The sequence below is a fragment of the Hyaena hyaena genome, unplaced genomic scaffold (genome assembly GCF_003009895.1).
Source record: "Hyaena hyaena isolate Hyena2069 unplaced genomic scaffold, ASM300989v1 scaffold_1792, whole genome shotgun sequence".
Classification (NCBI taxonomy): domain Eukaryota; kingdom Metazoa; phylum Chordata; class Mammalia; order Carnivora; family Hyaenidae; genus Hyaena; species Hyaena hyaena.
In genome coordinates, this window is record NW_024082428.1 from 19,799 (window position 1) to 41,904 (window position 22,106).

Below are 22,106 nucleotides of genomic sequence, written 5' to 3' on the forward strand. Positions count from 1 at the left end.
AAATGCACTTTAGTACTTAGCACACTTCCTGGCACATAGGGAGTGGTGAATAATACTCACTGATATTGTTTAAGGTCAAACAAATGCTATTACAAAGAAAGCAGCAAACTTCCAGTTATAGTCAATAAGACTGTAATAATTTTGCATGGGGGTGGATCGCGACTACACTTACCGAGCCAGCACTGAGCAACGTATAGAACTGTCGAATCACTGGGTTGTACGCCTGCAACGAAGGTGACATTGTATGTTAATTACATACTACAATTTAAAAACGTGTCCGTGAGGTTATCCGAGGAAACCTGTACAGGGCTCTTTCCTGCCCATGGCTGTAGTCTGTTGTGACCGGTAGCGGCCTGCAGGGGTCCTGCCTGCAATTACCGGTCGGAGAAGGTTAGCACAGCGCGCGCGCGCGCGAGTGCGTCATTTGCTGCGGAATGAGGCCATTGAGCCCACGCCTTATCATGGACATTTCTGTGCCTCTCCTCTTTGCATTTGTAGCACAAGGGGGTTCTTCAGAGGCGCCCACACAATAGTTCTTTGATGACTGATTCTGGGGCAATTAAAACATCCCTACTGATCTTGCCTTTGGCTGTGTGTGTGTGTGAACCAATAGGGGAGCTTTCTTCTTGGGGAAAAAAAACCCTGCCTTTGGAGCCCGGAAGCCTGTCGATTTCTTGTGCCGGCAATTTGGGATTGAAAGGCTATGTGACAAATTGGTCATTTTGATTTTGGGGGAGTATTAAAAGCACAACCAGTCCTGGTATTGGCTTTCTGAACCTGCTGTAGGAAAGACTTAGCAACACTACATGGAAATGCACTTGCAGACTTTTCTTTCTCTGGAGGAAAATAATGAATGAAGGAAAGAAAAAGAAGAAAGGAAGAAGGAAGGAAGGAAGGGCGGGAGGAGGGAGGGAGGAAGGAAGAAGTTCAGTAAGAAATATGTTTATTCATGTACTATTTCCAGAGAAAGAAATTAAGAAAATAGCCTTCATAGAGGACTGGCCAGTTCCACTGGATGAGTGTGTCAGAGTGACCAAGAGACACTATCAGGGACATCAGGTGTGCAGGGAGGCCTGGGGTCACCCAGGTGGCCAAAGGATACATTCTACTGACAGTAACACATAATATCATTTTTCTTTAAAAAAAATATTTTTTTAATGTTTATTTACTCTTGAAAGAGAGAGAATGCATGGAGTCGGGGGAGGATCAGAGAGAGGGAGGGAGACACAGAATCTGAAGCAGACTCCGGGCTCCTTGCTGTCGGCAGAGCCTGACGCGGGGCTCAAACTCACAAACTGCGAGATCGTGACCTGAGTCAAAGTCAGACACTTAACCGACTGAACCACCCAGGCACCCCTCAACACCATTTCTCTAAATGGATTGGACAAACCGTTCCATTAGCATAACCGTGGAGAACCCTGGGATACGCTGGGATATCTCTGCCCCTTAGCAGAGGTCTAACAGGCAAAAGGTAGTTAAAGCATAATCCCTTCCTTTCTTTGCACAGGGGAGGCATGGGGATAGGCCCATGTTTCATGCATAGCTTTGTGGGATATGTACCCTTTGCTGTGGTCTACACATGCTTAGGGTTGGTCTGTAGCTTTTTTAAAAAAAAGTTACTTACTTTAAGAAATCTCTACATCCAACGTGGGGCTCAAACTCACAGCTCTGAGATCAAGAGTTTCACGCTCTTCTGACTGAGCCAGCCAGGCACGCTGGTCCTTAGTTTTTAAGGTGCAGAATGTAGACTGGGTCACTGCTTCCTCTTTTAGGGTGATGAGATTCTGAAGAAATAATTCTCACAGACCAAGCTCATCACAGACCAGTTTCCAAAAAGACTTCCAAAATAATTTGGGGGAATGACTTAATAATGACTCACAATCTTTGGGTACCTATAAATGCTTTACAAGATTGATTTCATTTAAACTTCACAATAATCCTGTGATGTAGCATGAAGTACTGTTTTATCCCCCCATCGTAGGTAAGGAAATTAAGCCTCAGACAGAGGAAGTAATCTACAGACGGTAAATGACAGATCTGTGAGGCTCCAGCGCTGTTACACACATTCGTGTCATAATAGTCACGGAAGACGTAGCCCCTTCCTCAAGTAACTGGGAAGAATATGGGAGGAGATAAAGAAGAAGGTTTGTAAGTGGAAAACACAGTCTCTCTCCTGCTGCCTATGACTCAGCTGCAGCTGTGACTCACAGCAGACTGAAGGTCACTGAGCAAGTTGGAAATGACCCTGGACTTCAGTATGAGAGCCAACGCCTGAGTGCAGGAGCTTGGACTGTCAGCACCAACGGATGCCTCTCCCCGCCTCTCCCACGAAGTTCCCCAATTTTCAATCTTCACGCCTACCTTCTCTCAGACAAATGTGACCCCCGACAGCATACGAGGTGCCTGAGTGTGCTGTGTGCGGGGTGGGGAGAGCAGAGGCAGGCTCTGAGACTCAAGGGCAAGTTGACAAAGATGCCACTTCCAGGGTCCAGGAAGTGGTCTCAGCATCGGCGTGGTTGGCGAGAATAGGGACTCTGGCCCCTTTGATGGGGCTGATGTTATGTTGATCAGGTGATAGGCTTTCCTCCCACAGGATGCTATGGAAATAGAATGCGTGTGTGTGCGTGCGTGCATGTGTGTGTGTGTGTGTGTGTGTGTGTATGTGTGTGTGTGTCTTTCATTGTATGACCCAGGCTGGAAACAAATTTCTCTAAGTCAAATCCTGCTCTTATCAGCAGGAGCAAAATCAAATGGCTGCCTTATGTAATGCTCTGCAATTGCCCACACTAAACGAAAGTGGGTTGATTCATCTATTCACATCTGGTTTGCAGAAGTGTCGCCGAGATTAAAGAAACTAATGGTGGGTATTCATTTCCAGCAGTCTCTGTATTAATCATCGGGATTTTTACTCCCAAATGCTTATTTATTTATTAAAAAAATTTTTTAGGTTCATTTATTTTAAGAGGGAGAGAGCACAAGTAGGGGAGGGGCAGAGAGAAGGAGAGAGAGAATCCCAAGCAGGCTCCACGCCATCAGCGCAGAGCTTAATGCGGGGCTTGAACCCACGAACCATGAGATCATGACCTTAGCTAAGATCAAGAGTTTGATGCTTAACAGACTGCTTCACCCAGGTACCCCGTTAAATGTTTTTAATGCTTATTCATTTTTGAGAGAGAGAGAGTGAGACAGAGCATGAGCGGGGGATGGACAGAGAGAGAGGGAGACACAGAATCTGAAGCAGGCTCCAGGCTCTGAGCTGTTGGCACAGAGCCCGATGTGAGATCGTGACCTGAGCCAAAGTCAGACGCTCAACTGACTGAGCCCCCAGGCGCCACAGTCATCGGTTTTCTACCTGACACTTGTAGGCGTAGTGGGACCTTATGGTTGTTGTCACAGGTGGTGGAATGCGGGGGAGGGGAATGGGGGAAGTAGCGGGTGTGTCAACTCGGCAGATTAGCCCTTTTAACCTTGGTAAACCCTCAGGTCCCCGAGCCCAGGCTTGGTTTTGGGTTTTGGGTTTTTCGTGTGGGTGCCTACCAGCACGTATATCCTGGTCTTCCAGAGCTTTCTTGCCCACGCGTGGCTTCATCCGTCCCCTACCACACACACACCTCCAAAACAAAGAGACCCTGCCCGACTTTTACCCGGGTAGCAGATCATCAGGGGATCACCTAGTCCAACCAAGGAGCACCAGGCTTTTCAGACTCGAGCCTTAGCCCTTCTGCTCTCTCAGGATTTGTTCTTCTGTTCTTGAGGGCACCCGCCCCGCCCCCCGTCCCGAAGGCACACACATGGCACAGATAATCCCAGTCCCCACAGCCTTTCCACAGCAGCAGGGCAGACTGGCACGGCCTCAGGCGTTTGTAAATACCTCCTCGCCTCCTCCTTGGTGAGCGGCCTTAACCTTCACTTCAGTTATATAACCGTTGGTCAGCCAGTTCCCATAAGGCTCTGCTCTGACCTAGTTGCACTTCGTAATGTAATGATTTCATAGGTTACAAGAGGTACAATTGCCAGGTTGCTATAGAAACCTTTGCTCTACTGACCTTTTTTTTCCCCTGCTAGTAAAAAGTGTTTTTTCTTTTAAAGTTAAATTATTCAATGAGGGATTGGGTAAACTTTAAGTATAATGTGCTCTCTTGCACTGGGGAGTGCTCCAAAGTCTTCTACCTCAGACGCATTCGATTGGTCTCCAGGTTTTTTGGGTTGTTTTGTATTTTTTTACATCTTTTTTCGGTCAGATAATCCCACCGGCTTCCCCAAAAGGAGAACTAAGCCAGGAATTACCCCTTAGCTGGACACGCTGTTGCTCAGGGCCTCACTTTGTTGTCATTCCTGGACTCTGCAGGCTGGAATGGAGCGAGGAAGACTGAGGAACCGCTAAGACGCAGCAAAGGAAGGTTGGAGGTGGTGGATGTCGGACAAGCCTGAGGTCACATTAAGAACCTCTCAGTTAAGAGGGACTAGGCTCAGGGTGCCTGGGTGCCTCAATCAGCTGAGCATCCGACTTTGGTTCAGGTCATGATCTCACGATTTGTGGGTTTGAGTCCCGCCTCGGGCTCTGTGCTGACAGCTCGGAGCCTGGAGCCTGCTTTGGATTCTGTGTCTCCCTCTCTCTCTGCCCCTCCCCTGCTCACACTCTGTCTCTCTCAGTCTCTCAAAAATAACTAAACATTAGAAGAAGAAGAAGGAGGAGGAGGAGGAGGATGACGACGACGACGATGACGACGACGACGACGACTAGGCTCTTGGCCCAAAGGTTGAGGCCACAAAAGCTGCCACTGTACCTCAGCTTCTAAGTAATAGACGATCAAAGTTTATACGGAAATGATGTCGTGTTATGACTATCCACCAACCCTTGCAGCTGAGTGTAGGAGGAGCCGGAGGGGGTGGAGGAGGGGGGCATCCTGGGGTAGCTTCTGTTGCCAAGGGGAGCCGTTCTGAGCTGGACTCACAACTCCCTTCCTCCCAAGGGCCCCACTTAGGTCTGTGGAGCCTAGAGGCTGGGTCAAAGCATGGGTGGGCCCAAGGATGAGGAATCAAAAAGAAGGACCCAAAGAAGGACCCCAAAAAAGGAGGACTAAGGGAAGTAGGGAAGGAAAAAGGAAGAAAACATCTCACTCAGGTCGGGTGTTGCCCTTGGCAGCACCTCCCACGGCCGGAGCACTCCTCAAATTGCCGAGGTCCTGAGATCCTTGATGCCACCACCCTTCCAACGTTGAACGTCCCTGACACTTCGGGGTATTTGTAGTTGAGTTACTCTGACGATACAGATGTAGACCTGAAATCACAGGTCGCTGTGTTGCTGGTCTTGATTAGAAGCCCCAGAAACCATCTCTAACTGATTTAAGGAGAAAATATATTTATTAAAAGGTTCTTAGTAGCTCCCAGAGTCCCTGGGGAAGCTAGAGAGCCAAGCCCTGGACAGTGCAAGGTGGAATGACGACCAGCACACGACAGAACTAGCCCACTCAAGATAGTACCGCAGTTGCCAGCGATGGGCACCCGACATGGCAGCCTGCCCCCTTGACACCCTCACCACTGAACTGGGAACTCCATCTTGACGCCGCCATTGGTGCAGGCAGGGAAGCCTTGCTTCCCAACAGCACCAGAGACTTCTCCAAGTCCCCCAAGAAGGGGGTTTAGAGTCTGGGAACTAAAAGGGAGGGACTGAGTATGTTTGCCAAGGCTGCCACGACAAAATAACACAGTTCGGAAGGCTGGATGTCCAAGATCAAGGACTGATTTCTCCTGCCTCACTCCATGGCTTGCACATGGTTGCCTTCTCCCACTGTGACCTCATGTGTCCCTTCCTCTTACAAGGACACCAGTCATATGGGATTGGTGCCAACTCTGAGAGCCTCATCTTACCTCAATGACCTCTTTAAAGGCCATTTCTCCAAATACAGCCACATTCTGAGGCACTGGGGGTTAGGCTTTCCACATATGAATTTTGCAGGGGACACAATTCAGCCCACAACAGGAACAAATGTTTATTTCCCCAGGTTTGCCACCCTACCTTGAGCACTACTGGCCTGGGATGACTCCAGACTCCATTCCTTCTCTCCCTCAAAGGGCAAACCAGGCTCTCTCTCCACCCTTCCCCATCTTATCTAACTCCAGCTGTTTTTTCTTCTCTACCAGGCCTCTACTGAGGACCCAGAATGCTTTGTGGCTGCACTTTCCCAAATTAAAACACCTGGAGTTTGTAAACCTCCTGATCCGATATTCTTCTAGAGGAACTATTAGATTCCAAATCGGCACATCTAATGGCACTTTGTTCCTGTGCAACTATCAGCTCGTACCCCAAGGACCAGATGGGTGGAGATATTTAGGAACATTTGACTATCGCCTTCCTTAAGATAAGCTCTGGGGAAAATAATTCAGAACGCTGTCCCCGCTGCCCTTGAAAAAGAGCACATTGTCTATGCCCCACTGTTCATCTAAAAAAGCTCGGTACAGATGTCGTGTTTTCATTATCGGGAAGATGCTGTTTGCTTTTTGCCACGTACTTTTAGGTCGATGAGGAACGTTAACCCAAGAGCGACCTAGCTCTCATTTTGCCAATGTCCATAATCCTGTTTTGTAAGTTGATAGCCCTTCATTTCCCCCCAATGTGTGGCTGTGAGTAGAATTGACCTAGCTAAAATGCTGTTTGAAAAGAATCAAATGAGGTTATTTTGCTTACAAGCCCCCACATACACGCCCCCGGACTCAATGTGATGACCTCCTTTCCTTTAGCCAAGTAGACAGAACATTCTAGTCCTTAGCTCCACGGCTTAGGTAGGGGTGGGAGAGGTCGGGAAAGGTGTGAGGCTACTCCTGGCAATAGAGGGGTGTTGAATGGGGGAAGTCAGAGCACGACAGAAGGCTGGGCAGACTAGACTTAAAAAATGTGTCAACGTGGCTTCCTGAGTTGTGGGTTTATTTATTTATTTAATGTTTTATTATTTGTTTATTTATTTGAGAGAGAGAGAGAGAGACAGCACAGGCAGCAGGGAGGGGCAGAGGGAGAGAGAGGCAAAATCCCAAGCGGTCTCCACACTTAGCGCAGAGCCCAACTCAGGGCACAATCACGCCGCTAGGATCATGACCTGGGAGGAAATCTGGAGTTGGATGCTTCTCTGACTCAGGTGCCCCCCTGAGTTGTGGGTTCTTAAAAAACATTTTATTCTTAAAGTAGAGTTGACATACAATGCTATATTCGTTTGAGGTGTACAACACAGTGATTTGACAATTGTACATGCTGCACAACGCTCCCCACAGTAAGCGTGGTCTCCATCGTGGGTTTTGTTTTGGTTCCGGCAAAGCTGAAATCTATGGGAATCATAATCTAAATGCCCATGTGTGTTGGAAAGCCATGGTGAAGCTCTTCAGAAGAATGAGGCTCAGCCTGTTTGTGGGAGATGCTGGGCCAGGCAGAGAATGACCAGGCATGCAGTTTCCAGAGGACGCGGCGGGGGGGGGGGGGGCGGAGAGGGGAGCTGAGACCAAAAGAACAGAACGGTGTTTCCCAAGCCTCAAGAGAATAAGAGCTAAAGGAGGAAGGGAGGGAAACGGGTGGAAATAGGACTAGGGATCCAAGACCGGAGGGCTCCAGTGTAGTGGGACAGAGACTTCCAGACGAATAAAACAGGAAGTGAATGTCCATTTGGTTGTAGTCAACACCCTAGAGTCAGAGAAAGGCTATTTCCAAGAAGGGCGCAGGTCCAAAGCAAGAGAGCAAATAGAGCATGATGTGTGATGGATACAAGTCCGGATGGAAAGCCCCCAGATACATGTGCCCACATGTATGGCTTTTAGCTGATTGTCAAAGGCAGAACCATTTATATACATTTTCTTTACACAGAGTGTCCCCAGAGAGATTTGCTGAGTCTTTGCATCTGTTTGTTTGCTAGACAATTCTAGCAACAGCCAACATACCGGGGAGACTAAGTCAGAGGAAGGTGGGTGGGGGTGAGGCAGTCCTCAAGCTTGTCAAACTGAGACAGTTGGGAGTTTGGGTCAAGTGCAAATTTAGCATACTGCCCTGATGTGCTAAACCACCACCAAGTCACTGGAATATGATGGGCTCTCATGTTAACCTCGGTGGCCTCAAACAATTTTGGCTTAGAGCTTCCCGTTAAAGATTGTGGACTTCTGTGTGTAACAAGTTCTTATGCACAGAATACATGAAAGGATTTTATTGATTCAGAGGTCTGTGAACTGTATGCAAAGTGTATTCAAAATCGTGTGTGTGTGTGTGTGCGCGCGCACGCGCGCATATGCCTTTTTCTAGAGACCAGATACACAATGTTCTACATTTGTGTGTGACACAATTATGGTGACCACCACTGAGGTACAGCAATATAAAGAATGATGAGGGGCGTCTGGGTGGCTCAGTCGGTTAAGTGTCCGACTTCGGCTCAGGTCATGATCTCACGGTTCGTGGGTTCGAGCCCCACATCCGACTCTGTGCTGACAGCTCAGAGCCTGGAGCCTGCTTCGGATTCTGTGTCTCCCTCTCCCTGCCCCTCCCCTGCTTGTGCTCTGTCACTCTCTGCCTCTCAGAAATAAATAATGTTAAAATTTTTTTTAAATACATCGGAATGTATTGGATCATACATTAGCAATGATGGGGGACTTTCTCAGCTCCTGTGATTTTCTCATGTACCAGTCAAGTTCAGCCTTACAGCTAAGCCCCTATGTGTGTCACTGCGAATGGACGGGGAGAGAGAACGAGTTGGTCAGAGAGAGCAGGGGATGAGCCCAGGCCAAGCCATGGGAAAGGCCATGAGGACAGCTCTGATGGGAGAGCGCTCCCAGCCATGGTGAGAAGTGAGGGCTCTGGAAACAGACTGCCTGCCTGGGTTCCTCGCTCCTTCCAGTGCTCCATTGCTCTGTGCCTTTCACCAAGTTCCTTAACCTCTCTGAGCCTCTGTTTCCTCTTCCGTAAAATGAGGATGGGGGCACGTGGGTGGCTCAGTCGGGTAATTGTCCAACTTAAAGGTAGTTCAGGTCATGGTCTCACAGTTTGTGGGTTCGAGCCCTGTATTGGGTTCTGCACTGACTGCTTGGGATTCTCTCTCTCTCCCATTCTCTCTCTCTCTCAAAACAAATAAACTTTAAAAAATAAAAAATAAAATAAAAAGGGATGGTCATAGTATTCGCCTTATAGAACTGCTGTGAGTGGTAAGTACATAGTAAGCACTCAATATATATTAGCTGCTGCAGGTATAATTCTTCTTCTTATTATTAATCTTTGTGCAGAGGCACTGGAAGGAAACTTCTCTAGCTGGGAGTTCCTGGCTGGGAACAAAAGGTAAATCCATTTTGCCACGACCTCAGTGGGATGAGCGGGCTTCCCCTGCTTAATCCTCAGCAAGAGACTAGTCGCAGCCTTGTGGTTTCAAGGAAGAGGGGTGACCTGAAGCGGAAGCATAGGAGACTGTCATGTACGTTTCCACGGCCTCTGAAAAGTCGGATCTAGAAAGTATCTCTCAATCATATCCTCGCGATGTCTCCAGAAGACTTCTGCCAGAAGAACAAATTACCTAAGAGCCAGAACCAGAAATCTGGGCTCCTGGCACTTGGCGTGTCCACGGGAATTCGTTTTCAGGATGGCTCTTTCCTGAAAAGAGCTATCGGCGATGGAAGTAAGCTTAGAGAGGGAGAAAGGAAAAAGACCCGGAGCCAGCGGTGTGCTGGCACAAATGTAGCCAACAGCTCTCTGTGAGGGGTGCTGCAATTTTCTAGTGTGGTGTGACTACTCCCGCCCTGGCTGATAGCTGCTATCGACGTGACCTCACTGACCGAGGACTTGGGAAGGGTGCTCAGTGGCATGCCGTCATACGGCGTTTCGACCCTACGGATGCAGGAGGGGCTAAGTAACTTTGAGAGCATGAGTAAGAGTAAAAAGTAGTATGATAGCACGTGGTACGCTTTGGGTATTTACTGCTTTGCGTCTAACATAACTTATTTCGTTGTAAGTTTACATAACTTACTCTTCAAATAAAGGCTGTGTTTAACAACTGGCTTGTAAAATTTCTGAAATCCTAAAAGTCGGCTCTCATTACCACCAATCCCTCTTTCCCTTCCTCCCATCCAAACCCCGAGGGGGCTGCTGGGCTGGGCACCGGGAGTCAGGCTGGGCCCGGAGGTCTCCCGTGGTGGTTACATGGTGAGTTCTGACTTGGTCAGCAAGCCAGGCTCCCGTTCGCCCAGAAGCCTGCTGCCCAGGCCTCCCCAGAGACCAGCTGGTGGTTTCCATAAGGACAAAACAAAAGTGTGAGAAAGTGGGCCTTGTTTCCCTGTGAAGTCTTCAGCCCCGTGTTCTGAGCGGACTTCCCCTATGACTGGCCAGTACTTTCTCTACAGGCCACCAGATATGTCCCCCGTTTCTTCTGCCCAGAATGGCCTCCACGCCCTTTCCATTCTTTCATCTGGAAAACTTCTTATCCTTCATGAGCCAGCTCCGGCACACCTCCTCCAGGAAGCCTTCCCTGAACCCCTACCCGAGCAAGATTAGGCCCTTTCCTCTATGTTTTCCTCCCCAGGTTGTGAGCTTCTCGAGGGCACGGAGAGTGTCATACTCCTCTCTGCAGCCCCACGCCCGGCATAGAATCTGTGCCCTGTAAACATTTGCACCATTAGTAAGTGAATGAATTGGAGGGCTTACAGCCTGTGTAGGGGCCTGAACTGGGAACCTCCACGGTAGCCGAGCCTCTGTTTTCCTGGAAGTTCCTATAGGTAGAAACGTCTGAACTTTGAGGCAGACGCGAGCACTGGAAGACTCTTTCCCCTACTCCATTTATTTATTTTCTCAACATGTGTTAATGATTTTTGTTTAACTCACTAATCGATGAGGGGACCAGTAAGATGTCTGGACCTGCTCCAAGGAAGATTCAAAGCACCTTCTTCCACCATCAAAACTCCTTCGTCTGTGGACTTGTAGCCCTGTATTGCTGATGGCCCGCCAAGCCCCTCCCCTTTGGGCGTCTGTTCTCTGGCAAGAAGGACTGGTTCGAGAACCTTCTTGGTGAGGTTGTTTCATTCAAGGGCTTTAAGAACATTGAAGAAAGATGGAGACGGACCAGGCCCTGGTGAGAGCATCGGACTTGCGAACCAACCCTGAAATCTGTTGCGTCTGGTCTTCCTATTAAATAAGATAGCAGATGTCTATGAGGGGCGTGGGGATATAGGAAACCTCTTTTTTTTTAAGTGAGAGGTGGGGGTGGGGTGGGGAGGGGAAGACGGTGTGGGGGAGGGAGAGAGAGAGAGAGAGAGAGAGAGAGAGAGAGAGAATCTCAAACAGGCTCCACGCCCAGCTCTGAGCTCATCCCAGGGCTCGAACCCACAACCCTGGGATCATGACCTGAGGTGAAATCAGGAGTCAGACGCTCAGCCAAACAGAGCCCCCCAGATGCCCTATAGGAAACCTTTTGATGACCTGTCCTTGGAAAAGCAAGACTGACAATGTTTTTGGTGGCCTGCCCCAAGAAGGCCATATTTGGACAAAGGAACCTGAGGAGAGGAAATCATTAGTCACCTGCTAGACCACATATATAGTAAGTGGCGGGGGGGGGGGGGGGGGGGGGGGGGGCAGGATTCTAACCTAAATAGTTTGACTCTAGAGTCTGTGTTCTCAACCGCTGCACTTTACCAACATTTGATTCCCGAATCCAATTTCATTCATGGCTGGGACATGGACCTCGACTCCTTCCGCGATCGTCGTCTAAATGACCGGGAGTGGAGGAGTGTCTGAACCGGCAGACACGCTTCTCAAGGACTCGCCTTGCCCAGCCTAAGGCAGCCTGACTCAGACCCACTGAACCCAAACTTCAGTGGGCGGGGCGGAAGTTTCTCCCAAGCAGCAGGTTGTGGGAGAGGAAAGCTCTTTGAATGGAGAGGCAGTCTGAAGAGAAGAGGCGAGGCACTGGGGCGGTGGGGGCAGGGGAAACCAGAGAGAGAATAATCCCCAAAGGGGCCTTCCCGAATAGAATGTAGCTGCTTTAAAAAAATTCTTTGGGGGCGCCTGGGTGGCTCAGTCAGTTGAGCATCCAACTCTTCATTCCAGCTCAGGTCACAATCCCAGGGTCGTGGGATCGAACCCCATGTCGGGCTCCATGCTGAGCGTGGAGCCTGCTTAAGATTCTCTCTCTCCATCTGCCCCTCCCCCCTGCTTGAGCGCTCTTTCCAAATAAATAAAAAACAAGTCTTTGTTCTTCTGAAAGCTCCATGTCCAAGCCCCCCCCATCAGAACATCCATGGGGTGGGGTGGGGGGGGCAGCTGGGAGCTGTCCCTAGTGTTTAGAGTGTGCATCAAATACGAAGCTCTATTTTGGCCACTACCTCACGGACAGCAATACTGGCCAATGCGGGGAAATGGAGCTAGATTTCTTAAGGCCTCTGCCGGCTCGGAGATGTATGACCCTAGAACTAGGGGCTTGCAGCATTTGAAGCTTCTTAATCCATTTTACCTTTTGAGTCTCCAAATCTATGTTTATACTTTGGTGGCAGAATGTTCTAGCAGCCGCGGGAGCGGGTAGGGTAGGGGGAAGAGGTAGCTGGGCAAGCCGTGTAGATAACCGGTGCACTCCTGAGTTTGTCATCACTGGGGACACAGGCCTGCACGGAGGGGGGCTCCCAAGACAGAAAAGGGGCAAGTCTTGGGGGGATGAGAATTAGAAAGAATACACTAGAACAGAGGAGTTCGGGCCTGCCACTCTCCTCCTCGTGGTGCAGAAAGAGAAACCCACTTGTGGAAGGCCACGAGGCTAGGAAGGAGAGGCTGGGCTTGGAATCCAGGCTGTCTGACCCCACGGGGCGCAATCCAGGGGAGGGCGGGTAACAATAGTACCCGCCTCGGGACTAAATAAGAACGCGCTCACCACAGTGGCCGGCGCACAGCTCACATTCAATAAACGGGAGCTACTACGGCTATTGCTTCGCTGTCATTTCTATTGGAAGTTCCCCACTGGGTATCCACGAGCCGAGTTGCTCTCCTGGGTCCGTGCCACCGTGTGACCGGTGACTCATAGTAGCAGTTAAGGGCATGGGTTCTGGAAGCAGACCGCTCAAGGTTTAATCCATGTGACCAAAGGCAAGCACATAACCACCCCGTGCTGCAATTAGTCACCTAAAACGTGGGAACAGGGATCTGCTTTGTAGATTATAGTGAAGATAGAACGGGAAGCTAAGTATGTTTTTAAAAACCTAGAAAAGAGCCCTGTCAACGGACATTGGCTTTTGGATGCCTCAGGGTGGAAGAACAGGGCCCGTATCTCCTGAGCACAGGACTATGGGTTTGGTTTGGACAAACACAGCATCCCCAACCGGGACGGAAGGCCAAATCCAGCCACTTTAAGAGGGCGCGTGGATCTCTGCGCAGAGGGAGGTGAAAAGACAGCAACTTCAGTCGCCACGATTGGCCATTTCCAAGGGAACTCCTCCCTACCGGCGGCCTAAACAGAAGGGCTTGGTGCCATTAGTGGGCGCGATGTCCCCCCAACCGCAACCGCTGGGCCTCTCATCCAAGAGCTCATTGGGGCCTGGAGGAGGAGCATGGGCTCCTGAAAATGTCGGTGTATGCCTAGAGTGATAGCAGGCATCCCAATGGGCCAAGGGGCAGTGGTCCCTCCCTGTCCCCGCGACTCTGCTGCACATTCCCATAACGGCCCCTCGAAAATGCGAGAGATGCGAGATTGTTAGCGCAACGCTGGACTTGGGCTGAGCAGACTATTTCAGGACTTCATTTTGTTGCAGAAATTATTGACATTGACTTACAGGCGGGAGGCTTTGGGGGCAGTGCTTCAAGCGAGCGGAAGGCAGGCTCCTCAGGGCTCTCTAACGCAATGGTGACGCTTGCTAATATGTGTGTGTAAGCGTGGATGGCCACTCAACTCAAGGCGAGGTCAAGGTGGCCAAGTCGGCAACAGAAAACGGGAAAGGGGAGGAGGGGACTCAGAGCCCCCAAGGCAGGGCTCCTCAGCGCCTGCCGTCTCCTGCCTTGACCAGGGCACGCCTTTCCGGGGCTGGATATCTGGCAGCCCGTGGGGCTAGGCCTTTTGTTCTTTGCGTCTCTTGTTCTGACCTCACTTGGAGACTGGCAGTTCCTTCCAGGGAGCCCTCTTCGGCCCGAGAGGACTCACAGGAGCCGGGCCAGGATGGGTCCCAGAGAGAAGCCGCCAGCGTTAGCTTTGATTTGCGCAAGGCCTGTGGGATGAGGGCGAACAAGACCTTCTCGGATGACCCAGTGCAGGTCGGAGTCACGCAGGCCTACGGGGCAGGAGGGCAGACCGTGCCCCTGGCAGAGGCGTGCCTTGTCTCCTGACCACCAGAGTGGCGGGCTGGGCACAGAGGTCCGGACGGGGCCAAGCATTTCCTCCGGGACCTGCTTGGTCTGGGGTCCTCCTGTTTCTCAGTGACCCAACGGACCCCGTTCCACAAGGTCAGGCCCACGTGGAGTCTGCTATCAGTTTGTTTTATTCTCCCTCTCCACTCGGGCTTTCTTCCCCCAGGGGTGAGCCGGAGCTTGTGTAAGGTCACTGACGGCAGGAGACTAAAATGGGTACCGCGAAGACGAGACATTGCGGACTCTCTTACCGGACGGCGCTCAGTCAGCCCTGCTCCCGGCCCCAGTCAATCTGACCAGTTCTCCTGTCAAAAGGGTCACGCTTTGGGCCTTAGCTACAGCCTGTCGTTGAGACGCAGTTTAACTGAAATAAAAACACACCACTCACTTTCACAAATGTTTTATAATGCCAACGAAAACACAGTAGGTAGTGCGTTCCGCTTTAAGCAAACTCAATATACGAGTGGACTTAACAGATAAACTAGGGGTGGATTATTGGCAAGGTGCTTCAACGAAATTCTTTAAGTAACGAGATTTTCTGGTGCATCTTTTAAAACAATATGGCCAGGTTTTTCGGAACATATCAGTCACATTACTTAACTCACACCAGCCTCACTGTCAAGTACATACGAGCTTGCCGTCTAAGTGCAAGGCTATCTCCTGGAGGGACCTTCTGGTCACGTGTGTTACAGGCAACAGCAACAAGAACAAAGTAAATGGTCCGATAGCTTTCCTTTCTACTCAGCTTCCAAAAAATGACACCTCTTTGGGTAGTTCTTGCCCTAAGGTTATGGGTAGAATTTTGTTAGATACAAAGTGAAACAATGGGGAAGCATTCTTAATGAAAAACAGCTTTCACATGGACTGTCTATATCACATTGTTATGAGAACACAGAGGAGCTGACACTTTGTTTTTGTACAGATTTGGGGGAACGAAAACCCTAAAGAGAAACCAAGCATATAGAGGTAGTTGAACAGCAATATGGGGGGGGGGTGGGAAAGCATTCTCTTAATTCCCCTTTCAGTTTGTTACAATGTAAAATGGCTGCTCGACAAACAACTGGAAAAACAAACACACAGACACGTTTGCCACTGTTTGAACGGCTTGCTTGATATTTTAATCCTGGCATTACTGAGGGCTGCGTAAGATGACGGAACTAGTTTAGCTCAGATAAGCCTATGATGCCACATTGACCTATTTGCTCTCCTTTTATTTTGTGGTTGTGTATTGTTGTTGCTTTCACATTAGCGAAACACTAGGCAACTTTTAACATGACGCATAAGCTACAGTGTGGCTTTGTAAACTTCCATTAATCACATTTGCTGCGACACATTTTTAAACGGCTACAGGGTCATGAAGCAAAAGCTTTAAAATGACACCAGGGACAGAGATTACAGGCACTTCTCTCTCAAGGTGAACTTAGCGCATTGGACAACACCTATTTGTAATGAAAACGTCTTCATTTCACCTCTGGATGTGCACCACCCAGATTATTACACAGTTGAACAGTGGGAGCTATCGTTCTAAGAGGAACTGAATGTGTACATTTTACATGACTCCATTTCCTTCTTTCTCTCTGCACAAAGGAAGGGCCACAAGTTGTAGCCTGTAGGCTGTGCGGCTGGCTGCCTTTCAGGACTGCCTTCAATCATAAATCAACCTCCTTCCTCAAGCCCCAGATGGGCTGAAAGATCTCTTCTTTTCCATTCTGGGGGCTGCTTTCCATTTGCATCCTTATCCTACCCCTCTGCTACGATTCCGCCTCGATAAACGGAAATGGATGCAAAGTCAACACGTTGGGAACACAAGGAACAAGTCCCCAAATAAAACTCCCATCTTGGAACCGGAGTTGGCAGGGGGCATGCTGTCCCCATCCCCAATGATGGATTCTGGTCCATCAACAGCACGCGGGCTGTTGAGAGTCCAAGATCTCCGGGTGCTGTGAACCGGCCTCAGGAGCTCCACCACTCTAACGGCCAGTCACAGGAGATTATCTGAGCCCAGGCCGGCCCCACAGGCAGAGCGGGAAGGGCCACATGCGCAGCGATTCGTCTGGCCCCACGGGGCTAGAAGCAGTCAGCTTTCAGAAAAGGCAAGGTCTTGAAATGGTCAGTTCTCTGCCCCATGAGGCCAGGGGCAAACACTCTTTTCTCCAGGTTGTCTACAGAAAATTAGTTTTTATCATTTGTCATTTTCTACATTTTGCTGGTTATTAGCTAGCAGCAGTAGTACAGTACAAAGCAGAAAGGCATAGTATCTGCCTGGTACCTAATATATATCTATGTAGATATATATCTATATATCTATACACACACACACATATATATATACATATATACACATATACATACACAGAGAAAAAAATCTAGGTCATGATAGGAAAATTAACCAAATAAATGGCACGATCTACCAAGGGGGAAGTCTTGTACTTCTGGCCTAGATTTAGCTTTATGCCTTTTCTCTGTATTCTCTTCCAACCCAAGTTTTGCAGCAAAATCAATGTTTAAGTGGTGAAAACGGTCGCATTCAACTGACTGCCCCATTCAAGTACGCCCCAAAGAAAGCCAAGGCTCAGCCTTGCCATCGTGCCTCCCGTCACTGCTGAAGCCAGAGCCTGCAATAAAATAACCCAAATGCGTATTTAGGCTATTGAGAGCGCAGTGCAACTCTGTCCAGCCAACAACTACATTTGCTGGAGTTTGGTGCTCACTTACCAACAGGGAACATTCTAGAATGTGGAACTTTATTAAAAAAAAAAAAAACCAAACTTCCCTTCCTAGCTAGATTAAGTAGAGATGTGTGAGGTAAGGGAATTTTATTGAACCTGCAACTTCCATCTGAACTGTGGGCCCCTGGGGTGCTTTTGTGGCTCAGTTGTGCTGTCTATCTAATAAAATTATGTGTAATGCAAACTGTTTAAAATGTTAAAAATATGCAAAAGTAAGGGGTTTGGCATCAAGCCTGGCTGTACTATGAACTGGGTAACTGTGTAATCTGGGCAAAGTCTTTAACATCGCAGAGCCTCGGCCTCCTCACCTGCGATGCTGGGGTGATGCCTGAACTCACAGAGCTGGCGTGAGAATGACTGATTTCATGAGTTCACATATGTGAAATCGCCTGGCTCAGTACCTGGCACATAGCAGGTCCAAAATAAATTTGCTGGGGCAGCATAAAGAAATCCCATGGACCAAGCCCAGAAGCCGGACCATGAAAACCGTTCACCCTGGCATGGCCAAGATTTTTAACACTTTTTGGGGAGCAAGGAGTGAGGAGTTGGTCATTCTAATGGAGCTAGAACTTAAGGCTTCCATCAGATCGGGAATTCCAGACCTCCAAACAGCACTACTTTTTAGTCATACTGGAACAGGGCAAACCTGCTGGCTCAGAAGGCTCCCGTCTCTGACCCTCCTCTCTTCTCTAGCCTTTTCGTTTTCCCAAACAGACTTGGCTCCAAAAGGGATTAACGGTAAAGCATCAAGTTGTGGTCCGAAAATCAGTGGTGTGAATCCCTCCAAGATTAAAGGGGGCAGATTTGGGTACCGCACGTAAAAGCAGTGTTTTATGCAAACGTGGGCCCCTGAGGATGTTCTGGAACTACAAATAATCTAATCACAGCTATCATTTTTTGGATCCCTCCTAGGTGCTAGGCACTGTGCTAAGCGATTTACGTAGGTTACCTCATATAATGCTCGTAACACCCCTACAAAGGGCATCAGTCACTACCGTTTGCTAGATGAGGAAAACGGGGGCCCAGAAAAAGTTAAATCACAAGGGAAATTATCTACCATGTGGAGGTGTTGATGACCTTTTCTTTGCTGCATTTACACTAGACGGCGGGACACTTATTTCACTAGGACCGTGCTATGCCTCCTGGCTGGCTGGGAGTGGAGCCCATCATTCTCGGCTCCCCGAGCCCCGCAGCGCTTGCCTGGGCCAGAACCGTGCCTCTACTTGCATTCTGAGCTGGCCCAGTCTGGCCGCGAACATCAAACCTGGTGACATAAAGCTCTGACAGTACAGCCTCCGTTTAGCAAGTTCAGAAAGGACCGTTTGGTTTCTGCTTACGTGAATCTCTTTCCTGTTGCCTGGATCGCCTTGTTCTCTCTCCTGTTTCTGGCTGCGGGTAGTGGGAAGAAGTCGGGTCGGTTACTTGAGGCACTCCCCTCTCCTCGAAGGAGCAGATGGGTTGCACTGCGTCCGTCCAGGATCACGTAGGGGGATCACGTGCACGGTGATACACACGGCAGGATTCGCTTCTGACCTGCCCCGATCTCGCTCTGGCATTGTGACCCTCTTCCCCCACAGTCTCTGTCAGGTCCTCCTGGCACTAAAGGAATCCCACTAGCACTGAGCAAGCTGAACAAGGGCTCCCTCTTACCTTCTTACCCCTTTCCTCTCCTACCTTGGAATCTTTGGCCCACAGTGGCTAGGGGGGGAGGCAGTGTTTAGATAAAATCATGGATTCCCGGTCTGTTTCCTCTAAAAAGATTTAAGGGTTCTACTTTTTCTACTGGCTTCTTTACACATTCAGAAACAAGCAGCCCTTCGGCATGTGTTTTCATACCTGCTAGCCAGGTCGTGACCTTCAGAACCCTGAGAAGTCGGGTGCTGAGGCTATTCGGCAGGGCTGCAAGGTGCCAAGCCAGAAACCAATCCCTCTGAAGGGTTGAATAACACCCTGCCCAAAAATGCCATTCCTAACTAACACCGGGGACAAGGGAGGCCCGCTTCTGATTGCACTGTTGAAGATAAATGCCTACCAGATATCACTAACAAAAGACACCCCTCTGAGTCATCTCTTCATTCGGGAGAAATCGCTCCTTCAGCCCTGCTCTGTGTAACACCCAGGAAATGGGTTCTTTTACTTTACCCTGGCTTATTCCATAGCGTCTGACAAATCACTTAGGTATTTTATACTGTTGGATTCATGCCGCGAGCAACAAGGAACCCATGAAGATGGATGACCTCAGCATGATTCTGAACTTCCTTCATGCATCCAGTGGGACAGACACAGAAATGGTTCGCGAACTGGGATCAAACACAGCAGAACACGGTTAAAGCAAAACCGGCCCATTTCTAGTATGGCTACTTCCCCCCTGGGTGGATGGCAAACTGCGTTAATAAATAAAGCAACTGGCTTTTCAGTCATTGCACACTTAAAACAGTTACAAACGGACAGGTAGGAAAAAAAAAAAAGATACAGTAGTGCCAAAAAATAAATTACGAAAACGGAAAGAAGGACGAACATTCTTTTACACGATGCCATATAAAACCTGAACCGTGTGGAATGAGAACTCAAGTCCGTGAAATGACGCGCAGCGACGTTATCAGAACGTGCGCTTCACATTTTGACTACGCGTGTTTCTGTGCGAGAAAGAAAATGAAAGCAAAACCATTTTAAACGTTCAGAAAACTGGATGTCAAAAATCAAATGAATTTTTTTTTTTCTGGGCTCTTAAACACCTCTGCTGAGCATGTAGTTGTGCAGCATGTCGAGAAGCATCTTCAGCGAGGAAGTTTCAAACAGGCCCCGTGCTTCTGGTCTCTCTGCCCGATTGCTCTGCGCGGCCACCAGCAGGGCAAGGCCTGTTTGATGCTTCCTTCTGTTAAGATGTTATTGCAGTTAGAGATATTTACAAGAGGGCGCCCCCAGGCCGGTAGGGAGCGGGGTGGGGGTGGGGGGCTCCTCCTCAGCAATGCACTCTCGCTAGTTTTGGTTCCGGGCTATAAAGGCCAGGACTCGCCGGATCCCATTCAGTCTATCCTTTAAGGACCTCATCGCTAGGAACGGGAGCTGAGCTCGGCTTTCCAGGGGAAGGACCGCTAGCGTCCACCAGCACCAGGCCGGACCATCCGGGCTAGTCTGCAACAGAGAAACATGGTGAGTGCACCCTACGCCCCCAGAAATGAGATGGGCCCGCAGGTTTCCCCAAGGTGCGCGGTAAACATTCCCAGGGGAGCTGCGTCTGGGTCAGGCAGATGGCTAAGCACCCCACATCAGCTGCCCCCCTTATCAGAGCCAGGCACGCAGCCACCCAGAAAACAGAGACTGCCCTGCAGCGAGGGGCAGCCACGAGACAGAGTTCCGGCTGATGACGTGTCGAGGCAAGTGACGTGTGGAACTTCTGGGCCATGCTCTGGGAAACGGGCTTGTGCCTCCCCCCTTACTCTCTCACTCTTCCCCCCAGCTAGCGTGTGAGCGCGGTCACGACCAGCCTTCTATCAAGAAGACAGGGGCAACATCCTAAGGAGGGTAGCGCTTTGTGATGAAGGAGACCGGGTTGCTGAATGATCTCCGGAGACCGGAGCTGCCCTAGCCCTCTGCCTGCTTCACGCTACAGTTATGTTTAATAGTCATTAAAGCAGACAGATCGACGTCCTAACAGATCCGCTCTACTTCCCAGCCAGTGGGGGTCTGCGGGCTAGAATATCCACTGCTCAGTCTGGCCCACTTGCAAGATTCTGTTCAGGCTCTTTGGACCGATGCAAACAGCCTATGGGTCTTCGAGTCCCATGATCCCTTGGGCTTGGCATGTCTCTTAACTCCGTTTATTGCCCTGCTTCTGGCTGCCAGCAATCTAGCCCACGTATGCCATGTCACTGTACAAGGCCACAGCTAGCTTGTCCTCTGAAACCAAAGCCTGTGGTCCGCAGCCCCAAAGCACAGCAGTCCCGCTTGGGGACCTTCCAGTTTTAAAACACATTCGCGTTAGAAATGTAGTCCATCCCCGGGTTTCTTTCTAATAAAGGGCTTTCCCTGCCCACGTGAATCCTTCACCGAAATTCTGTCGACAGCTTCCCAGGCACACGTTTTCAGACGCCAGGGCTTATTTGCTATGAAGCCCGAAACGATCCCTCTGCTCGTGACTTTCAGAAGGTTGGTTGGTTCAGGACTGCGGAGAGCCACAGTCTGGCCAGACCACCTACACATGGGGTTATCTGCCTCCAAACGGGTCCACCTGGTTCTTCCCAAACCTTGCCGCCTTCCTGGCTTCCCTGTGCTTCCTTTGAATTCTTTTTGGTCCCTCGATGTGATCGGGAACAAGTCTCCCCCCTACTATCCGTTCCAAATATGAAACTGACATAGTCTAAGCTTTCTTTCCCAGGGCCGTGAACAAAGATACTGAAGCTGACGTTAATCCTTGTGGCTGCTTCTGAGAAGCCTCCTTCTGAGGCTTAGACCATTCTTATTAATGACACCACTGGGGCTGTGGCACTGACTGGATCAAACTGGGTAATTTTTTTTTTTTTTTTTTTTTTTTTTTTTTTGCCGCTGGGTAACAGTTCTAATAAGAAAGGAAATGAACCAAGATTTCAACTGTCTGTGTCATCGAGCCCCTATGAATCACTCCTGTGGCATCTGTGTTTTCCCTTATGAAAGATGCTGTATCACTGCTGGTCGCTACCTCCTGCCTGACTGGGGGAGAAGGCTTTCCAGAGGGTGAAGGGGAACATTAAGCCCGATCATGAGCCTGCTCAGAGCTCTGGTGCAGTCCTCAGTCACAGTGGCCCGGAGCCCCTGGGAAGCACGGACTGGCCTTTGCAGGGGGGCAAAGGAGCCACCTCTGTGGTCTGAAGAAAGCGAGACATTTCAGCCCATTGGGGAACAGCCAGTGCTCCGCAGCCATGGATGCGAGAGAAAGGGGGGCGTCATTAGAGGCCTCTTCATCCACCTCCCCCATTTCAGAGCCGGGAGAACAGTTGAGAAAGGGGACGAGTCTTACCCCAGGCCACACAGCTAGAGCGGTAAGGACCAGTCTGTGGGCAGGGAAA

General features: G+C 49.7%; 1 protein-coding gene across 6 annotated transcripts in view; it reads right to left on the reverse strand.

Moving 5' to 3' along the window:
• Window positions 1-14,716: 14,716 nt before the first annotated feature.
• Window positions 14,717-22,106, reverse strand: part of LONRF3 (LON peptidase N-terminal domain and ring finger 3) — a 37,577-nt gene continuing 30,187 nt past the window's right edge. For 5 of the 6 annotated variants that reach the window (XM_039224854.1, XM_039224852.1, XM_039224855.1 and 2 more), the window contains one exon: window positions 14,717-20,196. In XM_039224854.1, coding sequence (XP_039080785.1) covers window positions 20,041-20,196 — 156 coding nt within the window. In that variant the 3' untranslated portion in view covers window positions 14,717-20,040. The remainder of the gene's footprint in view (window positions 20,197-22,106) is intronic. The other variant, XR_005527081.1, reaches the window with a different exon arrangement.